The sequence below is a fragment of the Taudactylus pleione genome, unplaced genomic scaffold (genome assembly GCF_031769625.1).
Source record: "Taudactylus pleione unplaced genomic scaffold, aTauple2 ptg000080l, whole genome shotgun sequence".
Taxonomy (NCBI): Eukaryota; Metazoa; Chordata; class Amphibia; order Anura; family Myobatrachidae; genus Taudactylus; species Taudactylus pleione.
The window spans coordinates 7,795,370-7,810,372 of NW_028284482.1; the positions used below are offsets into that span (position 1 = coordinate 7,795,370).

The 15,003-nt window shown below is 43.3% G+C and overlaps 1 protein-coding gene across 1 annotated transcript in view; it reads left to right on the forward strand.

Moving 5' to 3' along the window:
- Positions 1-1,869: 1,869 nt before the first annotated feature.
- GRIN2B (glutamate ionotropic receptor NMDA type subunit 2B) overlaps positions 1,870-15,003 on the forward strand; it is a 459,336-nt gene continuing 446,202 nt past the window's right edge. The window contains exon 1 of the mRNA XM_088468121.1: positions 1,870-2,265. Within this exon, the coding sequence (XP_088324247.1) occupies positions 1,870-2,265 (396 nt within the window). The remainder of the gene's footprint in view (positions 2,266-15,003) is intronic.

Consider the following 15,003-nt stretch of genomic DNA (forward strand, 5'->3'; position numbering starts at 1 on the left):
GAGCATCTATTGCGGGGCGTCAGGGTTATTTCCCCAAAAATGGCAGCACTTTTCGCTCAGTTTGTTTTCGGCGGGTCCCGTTTTTGGCGATTTGGAATTGAATACGGGGATACACGGGGACGAGCGCGATACTTTTCTGCTCAGAAAACTAGCGATGACGGCGGAAAGTCTGGCAACGGACTTTTCGCTTCTAATTGTATATGCCCCTAAATATGTCAGTGAACGACATTGTTCACAGACTTACAGTATCTGCTCTGCAACACAGCTGACCACTGAATTACTTGCTGCAGGAACCGCCCCATCTAAACTGGGGTGGCAAATCGAAATGCCTGCCCAGTTATGATGTCAGCCCAGACACATAGAGCAGCTGATTGGTAAATGTTTATAGCTTACCAATCGGCCACTCTGCTGACCGATCCATCATCCTAGTGTGTACCCAGCATTAGTTTGGTGATGGGGGTTTTTAGATGTGTCCCTGAAATAGTTTATCTAATAATTACTATTTTTCCTCATTTGGTTGCTAAATACAGTTATTTGTATATGTCAATATCCCGTATGTTCTACATGTCAAAATGAATAAAAAACATGTTTAAAATTAAATCTCTTTTGATCGTCATGTTCAGTAGTTGTGTCCTGTAACTGCATAACGTGCATTATACACAAGTACAGCTGTAGGGGAACAAAGAATAGGCTGTGGTAACAAGAGATGTGCGCGAACACCCGTGTTTTGGTTTTGGTCCTAATTCATCATCATGTTTTGGCAAAACCACCCTCACGTGTTTTGGGTTTAAAACTGGATTATTATTATTTATTTATTTTTTTAAATTATAAAAACAGCTAAAATCATGTAAATTGTACCTGTTTTTGTTCCTACAGTATTATTAACTTCCATAACATTCATTTCCAGTCAATTTTGACAACCTCACAGCTCACAATATTGTTACCAATATTGGCCAAAGGCTGGCTGGCTAAACTAAGCAACAGATCAGTGGCACAAATACACAACAGTTTAAAAGAATATAGCACATCTATGAAACATTGCAGCACAGCAGTGGCAGACTTAATGATAGTTTAATAAACTATATGATCCCATAGAAATAATGTTTTCATTAATCAAGAACTAGATCAAAAGCCTGAAGGCAGTACAGGGAAATGGAGATGGAGTATGTATGACTATGTAGTAGAAGAAAGGTAAACAATCGATTGATCGATAAATTAATTGGTGATTAAGAAAATGTTATTTGTGACATAGCCTTGTTTTGCATGTGCAGGGAGTGTGATGACACAATTTGTAGCAGCACAACCCTAGCCCCGATACACAATTTCATCTTGGCAAATCCATGTAGGGAGGACTTTTAAAAACAAAAATGGCATTTCACCCCTTGACATTCTAACTTGATTGTCCCCTGAAAAATGTCTATCCTTTTGGCTAAGACCTTATTAGTGTAGCAGAACACAGTTTTTAATAAGACTTTTCTGCTTCTCTCATAGGGGCCTATTCATTATTGGGGGTTGGTGACCCCTGATCATTATGTATCCAACTCGCTGGGAGTAGCAGATACTAAAACACCAGAGCAATTCAACATTGTTCCAGTGTGGAGACAACTGATTTGAAAATCTGCTTTTGTAGAAATTATGGGATACATTTTGAGTTTTGATTTAACAATAACCACACTTATCTTCTCCTCTATAATATATATTTTTAAAATGCAGGGTACTAATTGAGGCAGGTCACATGAGATTATACAGACTAGTCCAAATATTTTGTGGCTAAATATATCGCTAATGGTAAGATGTAATGTAATGTCTGTATGCTATAATACTGATTGTTTTTATTTTCTTGTGTTACAGGGAGAGTAAAAGTTGAAGATGAGGCCTACGGAAGCCTGCTTCTTCTTAAAAATCAGCCTCTTAATCCTTTTCTATATGGGTTGTTACGCCCAGAAAAAACCTTCTATGGACATTGCAGTCATTCTGGTAGGCACCTCAGAAGAGGTAGACATCAAAGATGTCCACGAAAAAGATGACTTCCAAAATCTGTCAGTGACACCAAGGGTTACTCACGTTAAGATGAATGAATCTGATCCGAAAAGTATCATCACTCGTATCTGTGACCTCATGTCTGACAAGAAGGTGCAGGGGGTTATTTTCGGTGATGACACTGACCAGGAGGCCATTGCTCAAATTTTGGACTTCATTTCTGCCCAGACACTCACTCCCATCCTTGGCATTCATGGTGGATCTTCAATGATTATGGCTGATAAGGTAAGATACACACTGATGGTTCCACTAGTGTTGTTACTGTGAGCAGCTCCATAACTAGACTTTTTGTTGTCCTGTGCCAGAGAGAGCATTGACATCCCCCTCATTTTTTAAATAGGGACATAAGATAGTGCACCTGAAAAAGGGCCATGTCTTCATAAGGAAGCACCAGGGAAGAGATAGGGGAGACCAGGAGATGCTGGTGATAAAAGAAGAGAAAGCTACAAATGAGAATGATAATAAACAGGAAAAATGACAGGCCCAAACAGCACCCCCTGCCCTGCGGTGCCCTGTGCCACGGAACTGGTCGCAGTACCCTAGTTACAGCCCTGACTGAGGTTTTATTTTCCTAAACGGATTGTTATTGTTACCCTGTTTTGTTTAGAAGGTAATACTGTAACAGGAAGTTATTGTGTACTAATCCAGAGCTCATTAGGCTGCAGAAATTTTCCTAGCTATGCTTACTTAATTTTTACAGTTCTGTAAACCATTGTGTATTATGAATGAATGCTCGAATTCTGCTGTTTCTTTATTCCATGTGACTAAAGAGTGGTGGAGAAATGTGTCTACCTGCAAATATGGGTGTCATAAGAAATTTGTCATTGCATTATAGCAAATTATAAAATTCCACTTGATAGTGTAAAAGTACTGATTCTGAAAGTGTTGCAATGTGCTTTATTTCTTTTGTTAAGAAGAGGATTGTGCAGGTGTGATAAAATTAACCACAGCAAAATAATTATGAAAAGTTGATGAAACATTATAATTTGTTGACATTGAATATAGAAAAAGCAGAAAAGCCATAAAAAGACGATAAAAGATACAAGTGAAATTCATCTAATATTGACATTCAAAAACAGTGTAATAGTTACCATACAACTGTATTTCATATTGTATGTGATCCTGTCATCTACCTCCCTACAAATTCTTCATTATCATTTTGAGAAGACATAATTGCCAGCCACATTTGCTGTGATGTTAACATTGATATTGGGTCAATTGGTCATATTTTATAGTGCATGTGGCATCAAAATTGGCCAGATAACAATCAGTTCCAAGTCATTAACATCATCATCTGACATGTTGGTGTATCTGTGCAGAAGATGACATCAGTCACGTACATGGAAATATCATTCAACCACACTAACATGGGCAGATCTCACCCAACTTAAACCTTGTCTTGACCAGCAGAACCAATGTTTTGGCAGCATATATGTATATAATAAGTGAGAAAGCATGTCTGTCTGTCCGATTGTTTGTCCTTTATGCACGGACCTAGTTCCATCAAATTTGGCATGGTGGTGTAGTATGTCCAGGATTAGGTTTTTGCTTAGGTTTCAACTTCGTCAGGGCCACACATTGTCACACAAACCCTAAAAATGGGGACACAGCTTCTGGGGCTGGTTCCAGTGTAAATTGACTTGAGAAAGCTACAAAAGTATAATTTTAACCTTCTGAGCAAACTTGATGACTCATGCAAGTTCATATTACATCCAGAGCCTCTGTGTTTGCATGCAAGGGCGTAACTAGATCTTAAAAGGGCACCCCCCCAGAAGTAAAAATACACATACATTTGCCCCCACACAGAGGACTTTATTCAGAGGCGGCCGTACGGTCTACGACTGCACGGCCGCCTCGATGTTTGTCTAGTACGCATGCGCACGAGGGAGCCGTGCTTGAGACCATGCTTGCTTGAGACCCGCTATGACCGACAGCGCCGGTCGTAGCGGGTCTCTTTCCAAAGGGGGCGAGCTGTTGATGCTGCCACCCCCCCGGCCCCATTTGGAAGGCGGGCCGGGGGGGTGGCAGCCAAAACGGAGGCGTTCCCATGGGAACGCCTACCGTTTGGGGGAGGCCCCACTGACATCACTGACAGAAGCTCTCCGGGGGCTTACGACAAGTGAGACCCTACCCTAGTCTCATAGACCATCGCGACCATCACCCGAGAGGTCATTAGAGCTGTGGGTGTTAACCCACAGCCTAACGACCGCAACAGAGGCGGTTTGGGGGAGGCCCCACTGACATCACTAGTGATGTCAGTGGAGAGCTTCCGGCTCTGACAGAGCCAGAAGCTCTCCGGGGCTTACGACAAGTGAGACCCTACCCTAGGGTCTCGTCGTAAACCCCGATGGTCGCGATGGTCCTTGACCATCGCGACCATCACCCTAGCGGTCATTAGATCTGTGGGTGTTAACCCACAGCCTAACGACCAAAACAGAGGCTGCCGGTCAGGATGCAAGCGGCCGCCCAGTTTCTGAGCGACCGCTTGCATCCTTCGACCGCCTCTGAATGAGGGCCAGAGTTCATTTATGTTATGCCACACAGACCCTATTCAGGTTATGCCACACAGTCGTACCCCTTATGCACATTATGCCAGGCAGTAGTAGTGCGTATTACACTTTATGCCACACAGTAATGCCCCTTACACTACATAGTAATGCCCCTTACATATTATACCACACAGTAATGCCCTTTACAGATTATGCCACAAAATAGTAGTGTTCCATATAACTCATAATTCCACACACTCGTAGTGCCCCTTACACTTATGCCCCCCCCAGCAATTTACCTCCCCATGTCCCTTCAGCAGCCTCTTACCTCCCCCTGTGTGCCATCAGCAGCCAGCAGGCGTGTATTTTGGGCCAGCTGCCAGTTGATTACAGCTAGTGGCAGACATGGACAGACAGCGCCGGCACAATTTGAATATGGCGTCTGTCCGCAAGCCCCAATTGCCTCTCGACCGGCGGCGCTGTCTCTGCATGTCTGCCTGGCGGTGTGCCAGCTGAAATCAAAAAATCATCATCACTGAAACTTGGGCCCCCCCGCGACGGCCCTGAGTGGACCGGTCCACCTTGTTGCATGACCTAATGCAGGGGAAGCAGCAGGCCACAGAGTCAGCTCGGCCACCATAGCAGCCGCACCCCTTGCACCCACAGTAGCTACGCCACTGTTTGCAAGCATGTTAGCTTCTATGTTAGTTCTATATCTATTGACCTAGTTTATATTTAAGCAATAATTAAATTCTGAGAAGTAAGTCTGTATCAATTTACGGTCGATTAGTGATCTCTGGTATCGCTGACATCTATATGAATGTGGCACTATCCTTTCTGAAACGCATCCATGTAAACTGGCCAATTGTAGTTTGTCCGCCTTTTCCTAAAGCACTATAAATGACGTAATTACATCCGTCAGGACACGTAATACGATCCACGCTTCATAGAGTGGTGACATCTGACAACATATCCTGTGGATAGATGTTCTGACTTCTGCTTCTGGTCTCAATCTTTGGCATTGAGTTCCGGATTGTTTTTTGTACGTGGACGCTGATTAGGACCTTTGCACTCAGTGGCTGTTATTTATTCTGGTATAAGAGCATGTGCTGGTTCATGTTATACGGTGATGTTTTGTCACTATCTTTACTGTGGACTGCTACAATTTTGCTGTTAACCTTTGCAAAGATCCCACATGGGGTCCAAAACATCGGTAACATTTTCTACTTTACTACTGGTGGTATTTAATTAAGGCAAAAAAACCCAAAGTTTTCTCCAATATTTGAGTGAGCATTGTGCTATATTTAGGAAGCACTCCAGTGAGATGATTCATGTATGTGTATGTGTATATATACAGTATGTGTGTGTATATATATATATATATATATATATATATATACAGTATATATACATATAGTATATAAATAGATAGATAATACTTCCAACATAGGGCGGCACTCCCCGATTTGAAAAAAGTTCAGACAGACACCAACTGTATCATAATGATACAGTTGATGTCTGTCTGAACTTTTTTCAAATCCGGGGAGTGCCGCCCTATGTTGGTAGTATTGTACTATTGGAGTCTGAATGATTCCCGCAGGGCACCCAGGTTTAACGATAGATAGATAGATAGATAGATAGATAGATAGATAGATAGATAGATAGATAGATATGCTAGGGATGTGCGCCGACCCCTGTGTTTTGGTTTTGGATCTGGATTTAGTTTTACAAACCACCCTCAAGTCTTTTGGTTTTGGATCTGGATTTTTTAAATAAAAAAAAGATAAAAAGTTTTAAAAACAGCTAAAATCATGTAATTTATGCAATCGAAAACCTGAAATTCAGATTTAAAATCCGAATTCCGAACCGCAAAAAGATCAGAATCACGACCCGGATTTACCCGGATCTCCTCAGGAGATTAGAACCACGACACGGATTTAACCGGTATCACAAATTTCGGGTAGATTCGGATTCCTGGAGAACCGAACCGCACATCTCTAATATATACACACACATATATTTGCAGGGCCGTAGGGAGGGTGGTGCGGCCGTTGCCTCCGCACAGGGCGGAATCCTTCCAGTGTCGCCAGCCACACAGTTTCCGGCTCCGGAGGTCTGCAGGAGTAGACCTTCTGCAGTGGTGCGCGGCGCACCAAGAAAGCCAGCGGGAGGTCCCGCCCACCCTCCACCCCCTGTATGGAAAGGTAAGTGCTCAGGGGGAAGAGGGGGGCGGAGAGGGAGCGAGAGGGGCAGCAGTGCTGCACAGGGTGCACTGCTGTCCAGATACGGCACTGTATATATGTATATACAGTATACACATTGTGTACATATATATTTATATAAAAGTGCTGGAAGGCTTATGGCACTACAAATTTACACTTAAAACATTTAAAAAGACACATCCATGCAAATGTGTACAATAAATTATAGAATACGGTCCCAATATTTGGGTTAATATTAACAACACTTCCCTTCATTAGTGGGTGTCAGCTCAGTTCTTCAGTAAACCGATGTATTAAAATCTAGATAAAAATGGAGATAGAACAAGTGCCTAAATGTGTAATATATTATGATTAATATAGCATTTGTCCAGTGGCGGACTGACGAATGAAGGGCCCACTAGGGAACGCAATAATAGAGGCCCACAAAAGGGTGTGGCCAACTACAATGAGAAAAAGTATATATGTGTGTGCGTGTTTTTGTTTTTTTGTTTATATATATATATATATATATATATTAAGGGGGGGTGCAGGGGTTGAGTACCCACGGGCCCCTCTCTGTCAGGGGCCCCCCCTGAATGGAGCTGCTCCAAAGCAACTATGGTAGTGCTGTCTTGGAATGATTTTGCTCATCTCCAGCCTCCACCCCCCCGCACTGTTGCTGGCAGTGGAGCCTGGAGACTAGCAGAATCATTCCCTCCCCGGCCAGTGCGGTGTCTCTAGCACCTGACCTGTCAGTCTTTTTCTTGCTTAAGTTCCTCCTCCGGCAGTGACGAATGGACACAGCGCCTGCATTACTGACAGTGACACTTTGGGATGCATTAGGAATTGTGTTCGCAGTGACTACGCAGACCCATGGCAGAGTGATTGACAGGAAGTGCCGTGTGTAGGTGGTGCCAGGGGGGTGATCGGACGAATGCAGGCATGCCAGTGCGTTTCAACGCCGTTGCAGGGGCGTGCATAAATTATCCACTGTGATACCAGATGCTGCCTGAGGCGTCATAGCATGAGCATAAGTAAGCAATTCCTGAGTAAGGTCTATGTTGGTCAAATATACGGATGTGAGTAAGGGGAAGTGGGCATCCTTATGTCAGGCTGCGATGGGAATGCAAATGAAAACATTTAAATATCACAGCTGATATTAGGAACGCAGTTGCGTGTATATAAGCAGAATAGCGATCCGTAGTGAATCAGGCCCAGTGTCTGATAAGGAGGGGTCTGGGGGGTAGTGCAGATAGGTAGTGGTGAGTATGGAGGTGTCACGGAGGTAGTGCAGAGAGATAATGTTTCATAAGGAGGGGTCAGGGGGTAGTGTAGATAGGTAGTAGTGAGAATGGAGAGGTCAGGGAGGTGGTGCAGACCGATAGTGTTTGGTAAGGAAAGGCCAGGGGGTAGTGGAGATAGGTAGTGGTGAGTATGAAGGGGTCAGGGAGGTAGTTGAAAGCATGGAGGAGTCAGGTAGTGGTGAGCCACCCAGTAACCTTTGCAATGCTGTTCAGTTGTGGTTAAATGAGACCACTATACATGTACTAACATTATGCCACACTATAGTGCCCTCCATATTATGCTACAGTGTAGTGTATCTACATTACACCACACTATAGTGTCCCCACATTATACCACACTGTAGTGCCCACAAATTATGCCACACTAGAGTGCCCGACACATACCACACTGTAGTTCCCCCTACATTATGTCACACTGTAGTGCCCACGCATTATGCCACACTATAGTGTTCCCACATTATACAGCACTCTTGTGCCCACAAAATATGCCACACTATAGTGCCCGACACATACCACACTGTAGTGCCCACCAAATTATGTCACACTGTTGTGCCCCAACATTATGCCATACTGTAGTGCCCACGAATGTCACACTGTAGTGCCCCCCACATTGTGGTATGTCACACTGTAGTGCCCACACATTGTGCCACACTGTAGTGCATCCACATTATACCACACTGTAGTGCCCACATTATGCCACACTGTAGTGCTACCTATATCATACCACACTGTAGGGCCCCTCACATTATATCACACTGCAGTTTCCACACATTATGCCACCTGTAGTTTCCACACATTATGCCACACTGTAGTGCCCACACATTATGCCACACTGTAGTGCCCACACATTATGGCACACTGTAGTGCCCACACATTATGCTACACTGTAATGCCCACACATTGTACTCACCAGAAGCATCCTCAGGCAGCCGGCAGAGCAGCAGTCATTGCAGCAGTATCAGCCTCACAATGAGTCACACCCATGAGGCTGCACTGCTGCTGATCTCTGGGTCTGAGGAGCAAGTGATGGGCTCTTCTAATCAGAGCTCAGCACATGCTCATCTGACCCCACTGCAGAGACTACTGGGATTTATTACCCAGTAGTGCACTGCAGTGCTGAGTCTGACTGCACTGTTCCCTGGTCCTCTCTGTGTGTAGATGCTGGTCGGGTCAGTCATAGCCTCGATGACTGCTCGGGCAAGCAGCTGCACTGCAGCCTGCCATATGAATAGCGCCATAGGCCACACCCTCCCTTGATAAAGAGCGTGGGGTCCACCGGGAATTTCGCCGAATCCTCGGCAGCCCAGTCCGGGCCTGCATTTGTCTTTATAATGATATGCATAACAGACATATGCTATATTAAAGTGTATCAGTAAAACTTGTTTCCTTAGAGATAACACAACTTTTCTGTCAGGTGTTCTCTCCAAGTATTCAACAAAGTCCACCATATGCAAGAGGTAAGTAGCACCAACGTGTTTCACCCTGAAGAAGTCTGGATACTGGCGAAACGTGTCTGCCCTTCTTACCTCTACTTACTTCTTCCATATGGTGGACTTTGTTGAACTATATAATTTCCTGAGGAATTAACCCCACTTGGACTTTGCAACTGCTTCCACATCCTTTTGAAAAAAAAGATACGCTATACCTATGTAAGTATTTATGTGTGGTGTTTAATAAATGTACCCATTTTTAACCTGATATATAGCACTATGGAAATGTTTCTTTACATGAACTATCTGAGTTCTGACTGGACACAGACGTATGTAGGGGAGAACACCTGACAGGAGATTTGTGTCATCTCTAAGGAAACAAGTTCTACTGATATGCTTTAAAATACTGAATGTCTGGTACGCATATTATTATAAAGATAAATGCTATTGTACATTTATCAGAATATATTACACAATTAGGTGCTTGTTCTATCTCCATTTTAATTTATTTATCTATATATGATTTATATATATATTTATTTTGATATATACACTGTGTATTTGCAGCTATGATGATGATGATCAACTTATTCATAAGGGCAGTCTTGAGGTTGGTGAGAACCCTAATCAAATCCTTCACAGCAACCATCATTTCACCAGTCTTTAACTCTCCTCCTACATGACCTTAGAATAAATGTTATGTATGGGGCCAATACAGTATTTCCAAAATAGATCAAGAGGAGAACAGAATAAGATGCACAGCTTGGCAGGTATCACCACCCTTTTCTGAACTTGTTCTGAACTAAGGGGCGAGATGATGGCATATTGTGGAGAATTGTCACTAGATCTAAGTCCCTGGTAGTGTTCATTGGTCACATAAAGCATCTAGTGTGCAGACAGAAGGACCTAGGCATAAACACAGGTATGTATCCCCACAGGGTTGCATATTCTAGAATAATAAAAAATAAAGCCTAGTCTAGTTTGCTTTTAGTAGCGGGACAAACTGTTTTTGAACACAAATTGAGAAAATGCTACCCCCCAGGACAAACATACATACACGCATAAAGTGTTAGAGCCTTATTAACTATTCTCACCTCTACTGTTTCACATCACCCTAACGCACTGGGCCCATCCTATACAAAAGTGAATGTCGCAAATATCACCACAACAGTGATCCCATTGCCTAATAGCTCAGTGGATAACAGAGGCTATTCCCTGGTAGCCAGTGTGGATAGCACAGCCTATTTGCTGTTGGCTCAGTATATAGAATACATTTTATGATACCCTATAGAAAGGAGCACCCTTTGTTGGTCGCTCATGGACAACAGAGCTATTTCCTGATCTCCCAGTGGATAATACTGACCATTACCTACTGGAAGAGATACCAATTGTCTGATAGCTTCTGTGTCTTTTCCTCCACTAAAGTCTGTCGGTGCAAGAAAGATAAATGAACACTGGAGGACTGACACTTTCGTGGCTGAACTCCTTGGTTTTTATGGGCCCCCATAAAACATTTTTGGAAGGACTACCTTCAATTATTGATGATGAGGGTGTTGGTGGTGGAGATTGCATGTGCTGGTCCAAACTGCTGGTAGCTGATACTGGACTGCTTGTTATTAATTTACAAATTATTATAATTTTGTTAAACAAATTTCATGCACTAGCTGCAAATGACGTAAGAGGGAGCAGGTGCCTAGATGGTTAACGTCCCTTCCTCTGCTAACTTTGGCTTTACAAATGGAACAGATGCCTTCACAACTGTGATGTGGCTTTTCTTGATCTACATTGATCTCCTACAGGCACAGGTCTATATTGTATGCTTCTACATACAACTATGAAAGTATAATCCAAGTGAGAGAAACAAGGGGTTCTCTAGAACCTTGCTGCCCCCCCCATTTAGTATAGTAATACCCAAGTGAGTGCCAGGTAAACACCCTTTGGGTCCATACTATTATACAGAACATCCTCATCATCAACATCCTCATTAGCATCAGATAGGACACAAATTTCCCCCTCATCCTCCTTTTGCACTTCCTCCACACTATCATCCTCATTTTCTATTATTTCACCATCCAATACTAGCACAGCCGTCGTAGTGTCGGTTATCCGCCGTGAAACTGAATGACAGCTGTTACACTTACTTCTTCTATCAAAGGACTGTTTATTAGTCAATTGTTTTTTTAATTACTACTAGTAGAAGTCTTCTTGGTCCCTTTCTGGGATGAAGATCCACCCCCAGCAGCAGCAACAGGTGTAGCACTCAATGATCCTTCTGAGGAATCATGGATAGGAGAGGAGTCAGTCATGCTTATGAAATTGGATGCAGGACTACTTCCAATCATGAATGAAAATGTTGGTGATGATGCCGGTGTTTGGTGGTGGAGATTGCAGGTGCTTGGATCCAGATAGAAGGGAGCAGCTAGGTGACACTGGACTGATTGTTGTTCGTTTATTTGTCCCCAAAGTTTCAGAATTTGAAATACCCTTTCAAATTTGATGAATGCACTGCAAATGACATAACAGGGAGGAGGTTCCTAGATGGTTAAGGTCCTTACCTCTGCTCACTGTTACATGGAAACGGTTACAAATGGCTTGGCAAAGGTCTGGATTTGGGTGGAAATAATTCCACACATGAGAAGTGGATTTTTTGGTCCTTTGCTCTGGCATGCCAACAATGGGATTTTTCCCACCATAGGCAGCAACTGTTGCCTGATTTACAGTTTTTACACAAACATCCTCACCATCAACTTGCTCATCATCATCAGCATCCTCATCATCCTTGTTGTTATCGCCAACTACGTAAATTTTCTCCTCATCCTCCTGGTGCAATTCTACAGAAGCATCCTCGATTTCTACGTCAGCATGTTGACTTGTGCTGCTCCTCCCCACATTTGCAGAGAGCACACAAATGGTGGAAGGAGGATCCTCTACAAGTATAGTATTAGAAAGGTCAGGCTCACACATGGCAAGCGTGGACACACGGACTCTCCTCGGGGATCTGTGACTTTTCGCAGACAATTTTAATTTTTTTTGTACCTCTTCTACAAACAGAAGAGGTTAAATCACCACCAGTCATAAATAAAGGCTTAGGCCTTATCTTTCCATGCCACTTCGTGTAGTGAATGACATATTGCCAATTTTTTGTTTCTCTAAAGCTGACTTAGAGATAGATTTTTTTTTTCTTTAACAGGGTAAAAGTAGATTTTTTTTACGTGGCCTGACTTAAGCCCTGGTGCATCAGCCTTCATAGATGACGTTGACGGCCATTCATCGTCAGCTGCAAGACTGGTATGTGGATCCTGCTCTCTCGTCATGTGACTGTCCTCCATACTCACTGCGGTCTTACAGCAGTGTCACCAAGCAATTATAGCGCAGCTCAGTTTCGGCTAACGCACACAACCACAGTAAAAATAAATACATTTTTTCACACTGGGGGGGGAGGAGAGCACCCCTGAATGAGGCAGCAGCCCCTTAATAAATGACACAGGCAGCACACCTGCGCACCTACGTTGCTGATAAGTGTGGCTAACGTGCACACACACACAGAAAAAAATTGTTTTTATTATTTTCACACTGGGGGTGAAGAGCACCCTTGAAAGAGGCAGCAGCCCCTTGATAAATGACACAGGCAGCACCCCTGCACACCTACATTGCTAAGTGTGGCTAACGTGCACACACACACAAAAATATATTTTTTTTTCACATTGGGGGTATAGAGCACCCCTGATGGACAGAGCACCCCCTGGACAACATAGCAGCACAGCCTGCCAGCCCCTATAGACAGCAGCCAGCCCCTATGGACAGGACAACAGCCATGGGCGCCGAGAGGGGGGGAGAGCGGGCACAGTTTACCCGGACCCAGGCTTGCTAGAGGGCCGGGTCTGACATCGCTCCCCCCCCACCTCCTTCACAGCAGCTCAGCACACAGTTTGTGCTGGGCTGCAGTGCGAGACAGCCCCTATGGACAACAGCCAGCCCCTATGGAGTGGACAGGACAACAACCAGCCCCTATATGGATAACAGCCAGCCCCGCCGCCTATGTACATTAAGCAGTCAGCCCCTGAGTGACAACAGTAGCCAGCCCCTATGCACAGCGTCAGCAACAGCACAGCACAGCCCCCTCTCTCTTCACTCTCCACAGCCGGAATGAAAAATAACGGCGGTCGCTGGACCTATTATACAGTTCAAAGCCTGCGAGAATCCGACAGCGGGATGATGACGTTTTGCCTCGTTTTGAGATCCGAGTCAGGCGGGAAAACCAGAGCCGACTCGTATCTGCCTCGTATCTCCGAAGTTCGGGTGGGTTCGGAACTCTGAAATCCGAACCTACTCATCTCTAATAATTACATTTGGATCACCCCCATTCATAATTAGGCCTTCAAATGTCATAACATTCTACTCATTTGTGCTTTAGCTATTTCTTAAATAATAAGTCATCTAAGTAAGGCAACATTAAAACTGACTGTGTCACGTTTGTACATTTTAATGTTTTAATTACATTAGTTTATATGCGCATATTAATACTCCTTCTATATAAAATGTATTTTGTACCAGTAAGGCACATCACATTGAAAATAATGGCTGGATTATCACCACTTCAAAGCACATGCAAAAGACAGGTCATGGTACATCAGGAACGCCTCCTAAAATGTGCAGTCTTCACCCTTTACTGTTCTTTACAATAAAATATTATGTTAGCACTTGGGTGCAGAATCATGAACATTACAGTTTTCTGTTGTATTATTTTCACCTGTATCCAAGTCCGGCATTAATTGCAAACAAATATATGTAACAAAAACTGTACATAACCCTTATATCTTATTTGCATCAAAGTAAAAAGTTTTATCTCTGGTGCAGTTAGATGTGTCCACAGAAAAAAATTTATTTTATTATTTAGATATTGATCTCCGGAGATGTCCTGCTCAATATGAAAAGCTGATCACATGCAATATTCCAGGTGCTTAGTGTATTCACCTCTCAATTGATCGCAACCAACCCTTATCCTTCTCTCCAGTCTCTGCACTACAAAACTATGCTGCCCTCTCCCTTGATTTATGAAACCGTAGCCCCTCTAGGATGTAAGCTCTTGCGAGCAGGGTCCTCTTACTATTTGTGGTCCCTATATATGGCACTATGGAAACTTTATGGTACCATATAAATAAAATGTATTGATTTAATAAAAAAAAAAAAATTTTGCTATTAATACTTACTCATAGTGATATTAGGAAATATTTGTATTGTTATCACTAACATAATAAGGAAAAACGTAGTTATGTCATAGTACAATATCTCATACGTACATATGCAGGGCAGCTATGAGAGTCGTTGACACTAGTACAAGGGGGCATGGCTTTGTGACCATGCCACGTCATGAATTCCAATACTCCTTGTAGATGCTGCATTGGTGCTGATAGCATCTCTGTGCAAGAAAATAGGGATGACTCCGCACAGAAAAAAGAATTGTTTTATTTGATCATTTAAACCAACATTAGCTTTATTTAGTGTCAATACAATCAATTATTTAGTTGGTGGTGCTCCC